Source organism: Numida meleagris, chromosome 27, assembly GCF_002078875.1.
Source record: "Numida meleagris isolate 19003 breed g44 Domestic line chromosome 27, NumMel1.0, whole genome shotgun sequence".
Lineage (NCBI taxonomy): Eukaryota > Metazoa > Chordata > Aves > Galliformes > Numididae > Numida > Numida meleagris.
The window spans coordinates 1,443,230-1,459,530 of NC_034435.1; the positions used below are offsets into that span (position 1 = coordinate 1,443,230).

Sequence of the window (16,301 nt, forward strand, 5' to 3'; positions counted from 1 at the left end):
TGGGTTTGAGTGCTTTGAGGCAAGCGTTGCATTCCAGGGGAGCAGGGTCTGCGTGGGGATGGGGCATGCATGCACATCTCTGGGGTAGGCGGGTGTTGATGAAATCTCTTCCAGCAGTGCTGCCGTCCATTCCCTGCATTACCGTGTTTATCCATTGATCTCATGGATCAGTGGGATCCCAGAGGCCTTTCCACTTCAGGTTTTGGAGGACCCTGTGGTGCGTGGCCAATGGCCGATGGCTTTTGGTGGCATCAGCCCAATGCGTGAGCCCTGAGCTGAGCCGTGCCCTCGGTCGCTGCTGCTGGATCAGGTTGAGCTTGGAGGACTTTTAAACCTTAAAACAGACATCTTCGGGTCTGGGCTAAATTATGCCTCCAGAGGTTGTCATTATCTCATAAAAAGAGCAGGTTCGTTTAAAATATTTGAACAATTGCCCAGATGGAGTTTGCTAAAGAAGAAACCTCTGCGAGCGTTCATGGATGCGGTGAGGAAACCAGGACTGGAATGCTTTGATTTACGAGCGAGGCTGGGGATGCCCAGGAATGAGCGCAGCCTTGGATGGCCCAGCCAGGGGAGCAGGAGGATCTGAAGACCCGCTGAAAGGCTCGGAGGTCTGAGGATTCTGCTGCAGGACCGATTCATCTCCGAGGATCAGAAATAGCAGCAATTCCTCCCCGATGACACACAACGAGCGCAGTGCGGGCTCGTGGAGGAGCCAGCTGATGGGCTGGGGGCAGGAGGGAGGTGGAGGAAGGTCCCTTGTTTTATTTTTTTTTGGGGGGGGGGGGGGGGGGGAGGTGGGGGTGTGTTTTTTTTTTTGTTTGGGGGGGGGGGGGGGGGGGGGGAAGGGGGGGGCTGTGCTCCTTCCATCGCTGATGTGACCCGGAGAGGTTCCCGCAGCTAAAACCCGACTCGTTGAGGGCCTGAGCCTGCACAGCCCGCACCCAGCGGCAGGAGGAGAGGTTCGGCCGCGTTTGGGGAGGGCAAAGAGCAGCGCTGAGCGGGCGGAGTTCGCTGGAGCGGAGCTGGGAACACCCGCGCTGGTGTGAATTGGGTTACAGCGCTGCCCGGGCTGGGGGGGGGGGGGGGAGGGAGAATTCATTAAAACACCGCCACATCTGGAGTGAGGTTATAACTGATCTTAAGCGAGCGCAGCTGGCAGCCTGAAAACGCATCTTCCCCTCCAAATTGCTTCGTGCTCCTTCAGCTCCGTCTCCCCGCAGCTCTCGGGACGCGGAGCCGATGCTCCGGGGCTGCCGTGATCCCGTGGCGGTGCGGGGCGGTGCGGGGCGCGGTGCCGCCCGTCGGACGAAGCTCTCCCGGGCGCTCTCCCATCGCTGCGCTCCGTGCCCCGTTCCCCGTGGGACGCGAGCGGCGCGCTCCGGCTTTGACACGAACCATTTCTGGCCCGCGTCAAACCGGGATGACGGCGTCGTTTCATTGAGTGCGGCAGTGTCGCTTTGTCCCCACCCCGGGATTCTTTGGGGGCTTCCCTAAGGGGAGCCCAGCCCGGCAGGAGGCCGCCCCAAACCCGCTGCGCTCCGCCCGTCCCATGCTCCGTGCCGGGAGGAGCGGATCCTCCTCCCCGGGATGAAAGGCTCTTGTGCTCTCTGCAGGGAGCCCCTTTTCCTTCTTCCTTTTATTTTTTTTAATTTTTCCTTTTTTTTTTTCCTTTTCTTTTTTATTCCCTTATTTTTCCTTTTCCTTTTTTCCCCTTTTCCTTTTTTCCCCTTTTCCTTTTTTTCCCCTTTTCCTTTTTTTCCCCTTTTTCCTTTTTCCTTTTCTTTCCCTTATCATTTTTTTCCTTTTCTTTTTTTCCCTTTTCTTTTTTTTTCCTTTTCTTTTTTCCTTTTCTTTTTTTCCTTTTTCCTTTTCTTTTTTCCTGTTCTTTTTTTCCCCTTTTCCTTTTTTCCCCTTTTCCTTTTTTCCCCTTTTCCTTTTTTCCCCTTTCCTTTTTTTCCCCTTTTCCTTCATCCCTTTTTTCCTTTATCCCTTTTTTCCTTTACCCCTTTTTTCCTTTTTCTGTTTTCATTTTTTCTTTTATCCTTTTTCCCCTTTTCCTTTTTTCCTTTTTACTTTTCCCCCTTTCCCTCTTCTTCCTTTTCCCTCTTCTTCCCTTTCCCTCTTCTTCCTTTTCCCTCTTCTTCCCTTTCCCTCTTCTTCCTTTTTTTTTCCATTTTCTTTTTTTTCCATTTTCTTTTTTTTCCTTCTTCCTTTTTTTTTTTTCTTTTTTCCTATTCCCCCCACCCTTACCCCCCACTTTTCCTAAATACTTCCACTGAAATCCCCTTGTGGTGCAAAAAACCAAACCCAACACCAAAACACCCAAACCAACCCAAACCACCAGTGTCCCCATCCTCATCCTCCTTGCAGCTGGAGGATGTTTTCCTTTCCTTCCTCACCGTGCTTTAGGGCCCATCTCCCCGCGCAGTTTTGCTGTGCTGAGCATGGTGCAGACCCTGTGCTCTCATCATTATTCTCCAAAACAGCTGCTTATTACTGCTTAATCCCTTTCCAAACAGCTACACTGAAACCAGAAAAGTTTGGTTTTATGCCAGTCCATGCGTGAAGCTGTCCTGAATCAGATCTCCAGGCAGATGGACTCTTGTGGGGCTTGTAAAATGCTGAGCACCTTCCTGGCAGAGCCTCAATGAATCCAAGCGAGTAAAACATCAGCGTGGCAAACGAGGAAGGGGAGTGCTGGCCCTGTTTGCTCCCAGCAGCGCTGTGGCAGCAACGTGACAAAGGGCTTTCAGCTGAACCAAGGGAAGCAAAAAGAAGAAAAAGCCCTTAACATTTAGATTGATGAAAGTAAGAAGAGGACACAGCTCCCCAGGGCGTTTCCATGAGCTGGGGTGCTGCATGCATGCGTTTCCCACTGGTTGGGGTGCCCGGTGCCTGGATGCAGCCAGTGCCGGTGTCCCCTGGCTGCAGGACATCGCGTTTGTGCAGAGATCAGGGGGAGCTTGGCGGAGACAAACACCGGTGTGAGTGATGCTGCCTGCGTGAGCAGGGACCCGCGGCGCTGGGACTGCCAGGTGTGGGTCCTCACCATAGAGGAGCACCACGAAGGGGTCACAGCTCCATGGGGGGACATGTGGGGAGCTCCCCAGCTTGGGGTTAAACTTTCACTGCTGCCTTGGCAGGGTTTTATGGTGTAAAAACACCCACTTGCAGATGTTCCCCGGCCATCTCCAGCGCTGCAGGGAGGGCTGTTTTTTGCCTGGCAAATGTTTGACGCTACGCAGAGGGGATCCTGGTGGATCCAGGATGTTCCAGAACTCAGATCCAATGCAGGCACTGAAAATAAGATAAGACCAAAATAATTTCAAATAAAACTCGCCTCTTAAAAGCAATAAATAACCTTGAGCAGATGCTGACTCGCTCTTAATCCAATTAACTATCAACAGGCCTACGCAGTGCTGAGAGGAGAAACACACCAACTCCGTCATGTTGGGAAATGGGGCTTCAGCTTCGTCCAGATTTCAGACTCCAGCTGTGCCCCAAATCCAGCAGAGCTCTCTGGAAACACCGCGTCTGTGGGTGACCAGCCCTGTGGGTGAGCTCCCTGCCAAGGGCATCCTGGTTGCGACCTGCCTCGGGTATGGTCAGAGCACTCAGATGGGGACATCTTGCTCTGAGATACGAGGTCTCGAATCTCTTTGGACCAAAGCTGCTGCAGTGATGTCTTCTAGAGTTCCGTGGTGCAAGCTCTTGGGGAAAAGTCTTTGACAACACAGCGCACTCATTGTACAGCCACCTTCCCTGCCCAGAGCATTGCAGGGCTGCGCATCCTGGTCAGGATGTGCTTTATGGGATGCCACAGCCTTTGGGATACCCCAAGGGCAGAGCCAGCCGAGTCTTCCTCCTGCCCACCCCAGTGTGCCTGGAGGGAAGCCCCTTGGCTCAGCGGTTGAGCAGAGCAGGCTTTGTTGTCCTTGCAGCATCTCATGGCAATTTGGTCCCTGGCTGAGCTGCACGGCAGCACCCCCAGGAATCAGTGGCCACTGTTGGGTCTCAGCAGCCCTGCTGGGGCCAGCAGTGAGAGCTGCTGGGAGTCGAGCCCTGTCCACTCGTTGCGATGGCGATTAAAGCGTTTCTGGAGGACTGCCCTTGCCAGAGTAAATTGTTGGCAACCATGCGCTAATTCTCTTTTTATAAACAGAGCGAAGGAGATAAAAGCAGCAGTCTCAGCTGCCTCCGCTTTTCCCCTCTAGCGCAGTGCCTCGTGCCCTTGCACACCCAGCTCTGCATCTGGAGCTCATTGGGGGCAGCTGCGGGGAGGAGGCGGATGGGAACCAGCTGAGCCTCGCTGCACGCTGCCGCCAGTTCTGGGTACGGCCCTCGAGAGGGAAGGGGTGAGCAGGGCCCCACTTGGGCCGGGGGCCTTGGGTCACGTTGGTGGTGACAGCTGAAGCATTGGAGAACAGGGTGGTTCGGTCGGCCTGCAAGCAAATGCGCTGCCCAGGTGTCTGCGGACTGGTTGTAATGGCCAAACAGCCTTGGGTTTGCCCCAGGCCATTCTTCCCCCTCAACCAGCCGCGGCCAAATGCTGGTGAAGCATACTGCTTTTGAGATCTTCTTGCACAAGTCCCGATTTTTGTCCTATCCTAACACAAACTTGAGAAGTGCAGCAGGAGCAGGATGCTCCTCGGGCTCTGCAAGGATGTGGTCAGCTTGGGAGCAGGGACCTGAAGTCTCGGCTTTGGGATGCTGTGATTAAAAAGGTCGGGTTGAACCCTACTCTGCAGCCAGGGGTCATTGCAGATGGATTTCTCCACGCAGGAAGATTTTAGTGGGAAAGAAACCACCATGTGACCACAACGGAAATGTTTGCATTTTCCATTTGCAAGAGGAACATTTTCCATTTGAGAACTGGAAGTAACTTCTGTTTAGAAACTCGAGGACCGCATAGTATGAAAATAAACAGCACGACAGCCCGACTCACCACAGCCCAAAAAGAGGCATCTTGAAAGAAACGATCCTCCTGACTGCCACAAAAATGAGTTCTTGGGAAGTGGGGTTCTGAGTTCCACCAAAGCCATCCCAGGGCATCTCCCATTTGAACCTACCACTGGTTCGGGGCAGGATTTGGGAGGATGAGCCCATAGCCCGTGGTGCTGACTTGAACTTGACCTGAACTTGTCAACCCTGTAGAAAAAATGGTATTTAAACCAAATCTGGATATAGCAGCTGGCCTGTCCCGGTGTGGGAGCATGCCTGCCCATCGCCAGCTCCCCTCATCGCTCCTGTCTCATCAGGGTCAGCTCTGTGCTCCCCTGGTCAGGATGGGGTGCTGGTTTTCATTAGCTGGGGGAGGGCGGTTTGCTGCTTCATTGCCTCTTCCTCGTCTGCCTCATCCTTAAGGCAGGCTCAGGGCGATGACTTGAGTTGAGCACACTGAGTATTCCCCAACAATCCTCTCTGCAGGAGTCAAATTGTAGAGCGGTGTGTCCCGGATTACTCTTTGCAATCTGAGACCTGTGGTACTTCAGCTGCACCTTTACTTGTTTATCTAGATTTCCTCTGAAACCAGAGATGTGTTGCTAGCATGGTCTCCATTATAATTTGATTAGTTACATTTCCACTTGCCTCTTTCATTTTCTCCTTCTAGCCCCTCCCTTGGCCTTTTCTTGGAAAAAAACGCATACTGTGCAGATGGGGGCCATTGCCCAACTCTGCTTTCTTCTGGCAAGGAAAGCGTGCAGCTGGAGAGCTGGGCTCTGCTGTGAGCAGGCCGTCTTGGGAGTGCAGCTCGGCCTTTCCAAAGGATGCTCTGCAGGGGTGCATCCAGCATCCGCTAAGCCCCAATCCTCTTCTCCATCTTGGGATGCTATCAGACACATGGGGCGTCGGGATTTGTCGTTGCAGGCCCTCAGGTCCTAACGCTGAAGCCATGGGGGTGAAGGAGCTCGGGGGCCAATGGGATCTGCAGATGCTGCAGAAGAAGAGGTGTGCTCTCCTGGAACCCCTCTGAACCTCACCCACCCCCCGACCAACCATGCATCCACCCAGCAGCCCCGTACTAGGAACCTGGACCCACATCCACACCTCCGCTACATCAAAACCAAAGGGAACAACCATGTTTTTGTCTCCTCCTTGCACGCTAAATTATTTTCAGCCCCTTTTTTTTTTTTCCCCCCCCCCCCCCCCCCCCCCAGGGAATCACAGCAGACAAATGACAAATCACCCTTAATCCACCTGAACTGCTAAATCTCTCAGTAATCCCTCCTCAGAGCAGCTCTGGTGCTGCAACAGCCTTTCTTGGTACCATTAATCAGCGGGTTTGGCTCCCGGGTGCCTCATGGTACGTGCCTACGCGGGGAGACCCTCTCATTTATAAAACTTGGGGACCTCCCACAGCTCCCCATTCCCCATGACCCTGGCGAGGGGGTCAGCGCACAGAATAAACCGGTTGAGAGGGAAGGTCCTAATATTTATATGGGAAGCCATTAGCAGGCAATATCTTATCTGCCTCCTGTTTTGAAGCGGAGGCTGAGGGCGATGGCAGAGCTATGGGCAGCGCTGGAGCTGCCTTGGAAATGCCCTGACATGCTGTGCTTCGCCATCCACCCTCGCAGCTGGGTTGCAGCGTTGTTCTTAATGCCACGGGGAGAGAGTGGTGGGCGCTGAAAAAATCCGGAGAGGGAAATAAGAAAGAGCTCGGTTCCCCTCCTGCTGGGTTTGAAAGCCATGCAGCAGTTCCCAAATCTGCCCTGATGTCTCTTGGGACAGTGCACTGAGGCCAGCTGGGCTCTGTGTGGGTGATGTCCAACAGGGAAGGCCCAGCTGGAGTGGTCTTTCATGGTTTTAGAACACCTGAGCCTAAGAAACAACTGCTGTCTTGTGGGTTCCCCTGAGCCTTCCCCAGATGCTGAGCATACCTTTGAACGCAGAGGTGGTCAGATCTTTTCTCCAGGGGAAAAGATTTTGAGGGGTCCTTGCGTTGGGTATACAGGAAGGTCGCAAAGAGGAAAATAAAGAAGAGAGTGAGGATGCAGCAGTGGTGAGGTTCCTGCAGGACTTTTCACGTGAGAAGAGAGGCGGTGACACTCTGGGGACCGGGAGGCAGGCAGGTGCTGGGTAGGCAGAATATCTAAACTACAGCTCTATCACATACTGCATTTCCTTAGGAAATGTGGCAAAAAAAGCAAACCAGAACCAAACTAGAGAACGAGGCAGCGGGCTTTCTGTTTTCCTGATACTGTACTCATTAAATGCTCATCAGAAAGAACCCTCTGCTCCTGGGCTGCTGTGCAGCTGTGGGGATAACTTCATAATGCCCTTTTTTCAAGTCCGCGTCCTCATACGACGCTGGGAGTCCAGGTGGGGCTGGGAATGGGAACAGAAGCTCAGACATAATGAAGCTCATTGGAAGCAGCTACGCTGGTAGGCAGTGGGTTACCCTCAGCATCCAGCACCCAGGATCTGGGTGCCCTGTAGTTGTTGGGTATGGACTGCAGAGAAGTGAGGGCAGAGGAAGCTGTTGTGACTCCATCAAACCTAACACAGCTCACTGTGATTGTCCTTGAGGTCAAAAGCCATCGGGGACATCCAGGCATAGGCTGGAAAAGTCTGAGAGAGGGAAAAAACTGAGCTCCCACCCAGTTCACCAGTCTGAGCTAAGAGGATTCCCAAAGCCAGGTGTGTGGTTGCTCCCAGTTCTCTCTCCAAGCCCAGCATGGGATGTTCCATATAGGACAGAAGAAATACATTCTGTAAACCAGAAAGCTGCCTCTTGGCAGCATTCATATGTGTGTCCGTATAAAGCCAGTTCTCCTGCATCTGCAGTGGATGTTTCTATGTTCCAGCTTCCTTTTCTGCTTAAGCATTCAGGTCCATCTGGATTGCTTGTACCCAAATGGATTTCTGAGGTGTCACTGTTTGCAGTTGCTGAAATTCTACACTGACACCGTCACGTGCTGATTACTAAATGCTGAGAAATGTAGGATCTTGGCTCGTGACCTGGGAAAGACGCTTGATGATTGCACGGAGCAGGCTGGCTGGGGACAATTGTGAGGGCAGAGCACCACGTGTTTGGCTGCTACCGAACCAGGGGAGGTGGCGTGAACTGTCAGAGGGAACACAGCTTTCTGTCTAATATACAGATGCCCATTTGCTGAATGGGCCAGGTCAAACAACACCAGCTCATGGCTGCAATAGAGCAGGGCTCCCTGCTGCTCTTTGTGGGGCTGGAGTGGGGCTGCATGGCCCAGGCTCCCCTAAGGAGTCAGCCCCATGCCAAAGGCGTTGCTCTCCAGGAGGACCTGTGGTGCCGGTGAGTGCACAGAACTGGTGATTTAATATAGACAGAGTGAAGCCACGGGGCAGGCTGAGAGGAGACAGTGGTAATGTGGTTTGGCCTACCCAGGGAGGCTGGGTGCTAAGGATTTGGTGCTGCCAACCTCAGGCTCCCATCTGACTCTCTCTGCCATGAAAGTGCTCTGGATCACGCATAGCTAAATCCATTCCCAGTGCCACATCTTTCCAACCTGTTGTTACCAGGCTGTGCCATGAGGTTGGACCAGCCTAGAGGATCAGAAGCCCATTGCTGGATGCCAACCAGAGCGTGGGATTTTGTGGTGAGGCACAAAACAACACGATCAGCATCTTAGGACCTATTTTACATTTGGGGTTAGGTACCTCCCTGATTCTCCTCCCTTACATTGGAAACCCACATGAGAAATTAGCAAGGTGAGAATGTCTACTGGTGCTTCTTTATGTCTGTGCAGGCAAAAAAAGCCGAGGGTGTTGGAGGACAGCACCAAGTCATCATGTTTGGACAGGACCTATCCATCCTACCCGCCAAGGCTCAGCCAAGTGTTTGGGACTACCACGTTGGTATTTGCCTCTCTCATATCCCGTAATGTCTTTGTTCCTGGAAAACCTTGATCATCCCTCTGCAGGAGATGAGCAGGGAGTGGCCAGGAACTGCAGCTGTGAGTGCCCCAGGCAGAGCTTCCCGGTGAGATTTCGTGACAGAGCTCTGCATTCTTCCCGCTGCTTTGCTCAGCTCTCACACTTCACAGTTGGCCCAAGGAGACTGCGGCAAGGAAATGCAGTGCTGTTCCCTGGTAGATTCTGCAGAAGCTTTCCAATGGAATTGGAATTACATAGAGACCTTTCCCCAGTTATTTTTAATGTGGACATTAAATGCCTTGTCTTGCATGCCTTGGTTCTAGGGGATGCATACTGCCGATGGGGCTGTGCAACACATGTGCTGTCCTCCTGGAGTCTGTCTTGGGACAAGGCGTCTGGTTAGAGAAATGCCTCCAAGGACTCACATCTCCGCTGTAGTCCTGGGCTGGGGCTTGCCTTCACATACTACATATGCAATGAGAATATTGCTCCATTGGTGCAAAGGGTTCAGCCCTCACATTTTCCTGTGCTCACCAAGGTGAATACTCAGCCCTTGAAGCTCTGCAGTCATTTTCTTTGTCAGCAAGGGCAGTCGCCAGTAAGCTTCTCCAAAACACAGTCTTTTTTGTCTTAAGATATAGGGATTGCTAAAACTATTCATCAGATTGCAATAAATCATCATGTTTGGTCCTGCCAAGTCTATTACCTCAACAGCTGCTTTGTTCTATCTGTCTTACAATCTCACATCACCTTCTGAGTAAGTGATCTGTCACCTCACGTCAACTCCACCACTCAGAACAATTCTCAGTTCACAGCTTCATTATTTGTTTTCTGTGGCTTCCCTGCGTGTGCTCATTTGTTTAATTTACACTAATCACCCCTGCTAGCTGAAGTTCCTTGTGGCCCTGGTTCTCAGGGGTACTAAAGTCTTGAATTTTCTACCTGCCTGAAGCCTCTCGTCTGGTGCTACAGGATCCTTCAACTCAGAGCTTCCTGCAGTGCTTGGAAACTCAAATCTTCTTTCCTCTCCATAGCGCTGAAGAAAACTACATCTGGGGACATCATGCAGGAGTTTCATTTGTGCTGCTGGCTGCAGTGCTCATGTACCCTCAGCAAGAAATGATATTTAAGCCCTATAATAACACATAATGGCTGTGCTTTTTTGTCCCAGCCAAGTGCACCCAAGCTCAATGAAAGATCAATTCACTTTGGCCGTGGCAAACAAACAGCCTTGACATGTCCACAGACCATGTTGTACAATGCCTATTCACTGGGGCTGGAGACACTCCAAAGCCAGGTCTGTGGTGCTGAATATGAGAAGGATCCCCTAGACAGTCCTGATGGAGTACTTGTCTATTCTAAGCTCAAGGTGATCCCTGAAGTCACCAGTCCCATGATGCTGAAGGTCCTGGAAAGGGGACTAGAACAGGAAGCCTGGCATGGGGATGGAGGCAGCTGTGACATGAACCCTGTTAGGTGCCAGGGGACTTGTAAACCCGGTGCCTCAACCTCCACTCCCTGCTAACTTTCCCCACCCTTCCCAAACAAAGATGCCCTTCTGTGTGACAAAAGGTGGAGAAGAAAGAACAACACATGCAAATCTTATGGGCTGAGAATGGTAAAGGAAGCAAACTATTGAATGTGTAGAGGTGCTTTCATAAGTGTGGTATGCTTTAATCACAATCAATAAAAGAGCTGCTTTGTTTAACTTTTGTTCCTTAATTTGTCAGAGGAATCTGTCCTGGCTCATTATATATTATATGGCCCTCATTACTGGGTGAGAGTTCTGGTGGTTGCCATTTGGCACATGTGATTCAAGATGCAAAGGAATAGCTGGAACACACCGCTGATCCCAACCCACGTCTTTGCCTTCCTCTGTTCTCCTCTTTTCCTGGTTGTGTCCTTCACTTGAGTTCTCCCCTACGCAGCGTAGTTTCACACCAAGACCATACCTAGAGGTGAGTTGCCACAGTTCTTTCTTTTTTTAGGGGCCCTTGGGTGCATCAGGGAGGAGGTCTGTGGATATCTGTTTTCACCTCTGTTTGCAGGGAGGTGTTTTTTCCCTCTGTACTCTCACATCATGCCTGTCAGTAGTGTCGGTATAACTGATAGACAAGACAAGAAGTGACCGGTGCCAGCCCCACCAGCTTCTGTCAGAAATCCTGCTGCTGGAAATCTTACAGCTACCTGTAAGACGCTGTGGGGTGTGGGCTGGTGCTGTATGCGCTCCCTTGTCCTACAAATAAGAGGTAGAAAACTAAGCATGCAATGAAGACTGTTCTGTTAGACTATCCTGAGAACTGCAAAAGGGGCAGGACCCAGGTTTTGGGACACAGGCTGCAGCCCCATGCTCTTAGAGACCACAGCAACCACAGAACGAGCAAGGGGATGGTGAGAGCAATGCGGGTGCCTCAGAGCTGAAAGGTCGTGTCTCTGGTACAGAGAGGTGGCTATCAGGGTGCAGGTGGTCAAAGGGTGCAGGATGGTGCTATGGTAGAGGCTGTTGATTCTGAGGCTTTGACTTCCAGACTAGCCAAACAGAAAAAAAATATATATATATATTAAAGACTGCTAACTGGGAAAGCTAAATGCAGTTTGCATCTCAGCAAGCATCTTATTGGCATGGGGTTACGGAGGCCACAAGAACCCTTCACTGCAGATAATTTTTCTTGCTGTTGTTGGCCAGAATTGGGCTGCGCATGCGTATATAGATGAATATATAAGTGTATCTACAGTAAATAAAGCAGATATTTGTACGCTCCTCTGTGTGCCCCTGTATATTGTACGAATTCAATATATCCATCCAACCAAATATATGCATCCAACCAAATGGCAGCCACCAAACGGTGGCATCTGGTCCTAAGATGGTGTCAAAATCAAGATGGCTGCCACCGTGTGGGTGTGTGGGAAACGCCTTCCCGCTCTGAGGGACAGGAGGCACGGCTTGCCCCACCAGCCAATCACAATGTGGTCTGACCGGAAGGGGCGGGGCTTATGGAGGAAATGGGGCTGGTGTGTGGAGCAGCGCCTCAGGGCTGTGCCCCTCAGCGCTGGGCAGTGTTATGGCGTGGACCTACGGAGCTCGGCACCGCCTGCTCCTGGGTTTCCTCTGGGAAATGAGGGGTGGCTAATGAGAACAGCTTGTGTGTGGTGATGGAGGAAAGGCTGGGCACTGTGGAGAGGCGGCTGCGCCCCATGGGTGTGTGTGGGTGTAAGCACGCTGTTGCATGGTGTTCTCACAGAGGCCGTCCTTTCTGCAAGGAGGAGGCCAGGGGTAAACGTGCCTCAGCATTGTGTCCGTCCCCCCTGCCCCCCTGCACACCTCCCTGCCATGCTGTGCACCCAGAGCCGCGGCCCTGCTGGCGTCAGCATGCAGCCACCCCTCAGTGCTCTGTCTGTGGTGTTTGCAGATCCATTCATGGAGCTCTTGGAAGGGAAGAAAATCTCTTGGAAGAAACTCCTCACCTTCCTCCTCTTCAGCTTCATCTTCAGCTTCTGCCTCTTTGCTTCTCTTCGTCAGTTCAGGACTCCCAAGCCAGAGGATTACAATTTGCATCCTGCTACAGAAAGATCCCAAGCTGGAAGTACCAGCACGCCACCGAAGAGTGAGCGCAGGCTGACCATCCTGCTGTGGACATGGCCCTTTGGTCACCGCTTTACTTTTAGCAACTGCTCGGAGTTCTTTGACACCCCGAACTGCCACTTCACTGTCAACCGCAGCTGGTCCCAAAAGGCAGATGCTGTGATAATGCATCACAGGGATGTGTACAGGGACAGAGAGAGGCTGGCTCAGCTCCCCAGACTCCCATCCCAGCGCTGGATCTGGTTCAATATGGAGTCCCCAAGTCACTCTCCAAACTTAGGTGCCATGGACAACCTCTTCAACCTGACTATGTCATACCGGAGAGACTCGGACATCTTCACCCCTTATGGGGAGCTGCAGCTGCTCAGCCAGCCCCAGCCCTTCAGCATCCCACCCAAGACCAAGATGGTGGCCTGGGTGGTCAGCAACTGGAGACCAAGCTCCCACCGGGTGAAATACTACGAGGAGCTGAAGAAACACATCCCCGTGGATGTGTACGGGCGGCAGCACTTGCCCCTGTCCATGGACATGCTCCTTCACACTGTGTCCCAGTACAACTTCTACTTGGCCTTTGAGAACTCAGAGCACAAAGACTACATCACTGAGAAGCTCTGGAGGAATGCCCTGTCCTCTGGCACCATCCCTGTTGTTCTGGGGCCGCCTCGAGAAAACTACGAGCACTTCTTGCCCCCTGACTCCTTCATCCATGTCGATGACTTTGCCAGCGCTGGTGAACTGGCGCAGTACCTGCAGGAGCTGAGCAGGGACACCGAGAGGTACCAGCGCTACTTCCAGTGGCGCAAGTGGCTGAAACCTGTGCTGGGGATTGGCTGGAGCATGCAAGTCTGCAGAGCCTGTCACTTCCTGCAGAGGACAGAGGCCAGCTACCAGGTTGTGCCCGATCTCTCCAAGTGGTTCGTCTAACAGCTGTTTGCTCAGCTCTCTGCTGCGTTGCGATCGTTTTGTCCTTGCTGGATGGCTGGCCTGAAGGCTGATTGAATATGATGGAACTGGAGGGACGAGAGGAGCTTTGAAACAAACAGTAATGGGGAAGCGTTTTGGTGTTGGGTATGCCTTTGTCTTACTAGAGAATAGACTATCAGATAGAGTAGGACATTGTATTTTGCTGATTCATTAGGTACCTGAACAATGTGTTATGCTGGCTGCAGCTCGGTCTTTGTAGAAGCTCAGTGCAAAATGCTCTTTTTTTTTGTTTTAACGTCCAGTCTCTGCAAACAGTTCTGCATGGACTCCATTGATTGAAGGGCAGAAGCAAGAGATAGAGAGGGGAAGGTGGAGAAGCAATATATACAATCATAAATCAGCTTCAAGGACTTTGTACTGTGCAAAGCTGTAGCTGGAAGGGGCAGCCATGCCGTGCGACTGCTGCTGCTGCAGGAGGAGCGACCATGCTCCTCCCTCCTGACCTTTCTTTGCCTCAGGCTCTGCCTTTGGGGTGCTGCATCAGGATGCTAAGCATGCAGGAGGCTGCTGCCTTTATTTTACAAGTCTGTTTTTTGGACAGTTTAGTGAGACAGCATCGGTCTGGGGAAGGATCTAACAGGAGCGTACTGGTGCGGGTAAGGCGTGGAGTGCCAGAGATGGGCCCTGAAAATGCTGTGAAATTTTCACACCCGCAGCACCCTATGGCAAGGAAATGCTGAGCACGGCTGGGTGACAGGCTGCCTCCTCCTGTGTGCTCAAATGTCCCATCTTCTGCCATCAGCTGATGGCCGTGCTCCAGGCCGTGCATTACAAACACCTTTTTGTGTTTGACCTTTACTGAACTTCCTGCTACCACTGGAAAGTTTACTTTCCAACTGGGGAGCCCCATTGCGTGGAGATGAGGGACACAGCCCAGGCTCCCTGCTGCCACCTCCGGACGTCCAGCTTGTCTTCCTGACTGCTGCTGAGCCCTGAGCGGAGGTTTCCAAAGGTCTGCCATAGCCCCAGGATGTTTCCATGAGGAAAGTCAGCTCCAAGTCCAGCGATGCATATAGAGATACAATTGTTTTCTCCATCAGCACAGTTTAGTAAAGATTTCCAAAGAATTCCCTCTGCATATCCTTGCACAGTCACTCTGTAGCTGATGATCCACCAGCAAGAGCTTATCTTTAGCATTCTGAGTCTGTTCTTTTCTTTCACAACCTTTGTCCCCCCCTTTTTTCCCCTCTGCTTTACGGATTGGTTGAATATATTGATCATCACAGGCCTAAGAATAAATCCTTCACTCTGAAATCTGAACTTTTTTTCCTCCTTTATTTCCTATCCTTCTGATAGTACCCGTCTAGATGGGGCTTCACCAATGCTGCTTCGTTTCTTGAAGAGCCTTTGCTGGATCTTAGCGAAGAAATTCACGTAGAGAAACATGCCACATCTTCCTTGTCTGCGTGCTTGCTGACTGCTTCGAAGAAGAGCAAGATCTTTGTGAAGCATCCATCTTTATCGCCAAACAATTGTCCATGCTTCTGCCCCTGCCTTGCCTGCCTGCAGACACACACCTCTCTCCTTTAGCTCCTGGATGCACCGACCGACCTGGTGTTCTTCCCATCTCTAAGCCCACTAGGTCCTGAGCAGCTGGAGAAATGTAAGGTGTTAACGCTGTTGACTGAGCTGGGATAGATGTGATTAGAGAGTAATAATATTCCGCGGGTGATCTCCAGGAGCAGCCTCTTCCTGCCGAGGATGGGCTGGAAGGGACATGGGACTGGCAGGACAAAATCCAGCACGAACCTGCCGCTCCTCAGTGACGTGGAGGCACACACAGGCTGAGTTCCTTATGGGATGAGAAAGCTGACACCGCAGTTGGGAAACTCTGGAAGGGGCGACTTAATCGAAGGAAACATCTGGATGGCTGCGCCGCGGGGCCTGGGGCTGGTTTTTCCCATCTGTACCCACTTGGGAAAATGCCATACGTCGGGGTGAGGGGCTCCTTTAAGTCCCTCACAGAGGTGATGTGAAAATGCCCTGTTCCCCCCAAACCTCCCGTGCTTTCACCTGAAGGCAATAGGAGCCAGGCTGAAATGCTCCCAGCTGATGCTTTTGGGGAGAGATGGTCTGGAAAACAAAGGGAAGGATTTACTTCCCCAAAAGGAGAGCAAGAAGCTGAACCTCATGGGAAACTGGGGAAAAAGAGTAATGTAAAAAAGTTGAGGTTTTGGAGCAGGATCTAAGCAGACAGTTGCAATCTAAGGCAGGAGGTGGTCAGCCTTCCCCAGTGTCAGCTGGCATGGTGTGGCGTGGGGTTCTATCCTTCCCCTGGGGCTTCCCTGTCCCCTTGTAGCCTGGAGAAGGGCAGTGGCCCCTGACCCCAAGTATTTTCAGCATCTTAGGAAACATCCCCATGGCCCCACTGAGCTTTGTACCCATGTACATGTACCTTTGTACTCTGCTCTGTAGGGCTACCAGGAGCAGAGAGGAGGGGCAGAGCACGGGAGGATCACAAATCCCTGCATAGTGCAGTGCTGCAGTTGGGGGTGGGAAGAGAAATGGCTGAGATGAAACAAAACCCTGACAACACAGGAGCTGGAGCCCTCCGAAATCAACAGCTTCATCCCTGCCAGGTTTGTCCTGAGTGCATGAAGGGACCCAAACCAACCCCAAAACTCAGTGCTTTCCAGCTTTCCTGAGCCTATGGGCAGACACCCATCCCATTTCTCAGCGGTTTCCTTTTGTATTTACAAATGAAGACATGAATACTGAACGCTGTGGCTTTACAGCCAGCATCAGCCAGTGAAAATCCCCACATCCAAGCAGAAAGCACACACCTCACTCCAAAGAAGCAGCACTCAAAATCCCCGCATCCCCAGAGCAGCAGCATGACCTGTCTGTACGCTGTCGCCCACAAACCTTATTTTCT

At 51.9% G+C, this 16,301-nt stretch overlaps 1 protein-coding gene across 1 annotated transcript; it reads left to right on the plus strand.

Moving 5' to 3' along the window:
- LOC110388979 (alpha-(1,3)-fucosyltransferase 6-like) lies at positions 11,875 to 15,868 on the plus strand. The gene has a single exon (XM_021378826.1). The coding sequence runs from the start codon at positions 12,191 to 12,193 to the stop codon at positions 13,364 to 13,366; it is 1,176 nt and encodes a 391-aa protein (XP_021234501.1). The 5' UTR covers positions 11,875 to 12,190; the 3' UTR covers positions 13,367 to 15,868.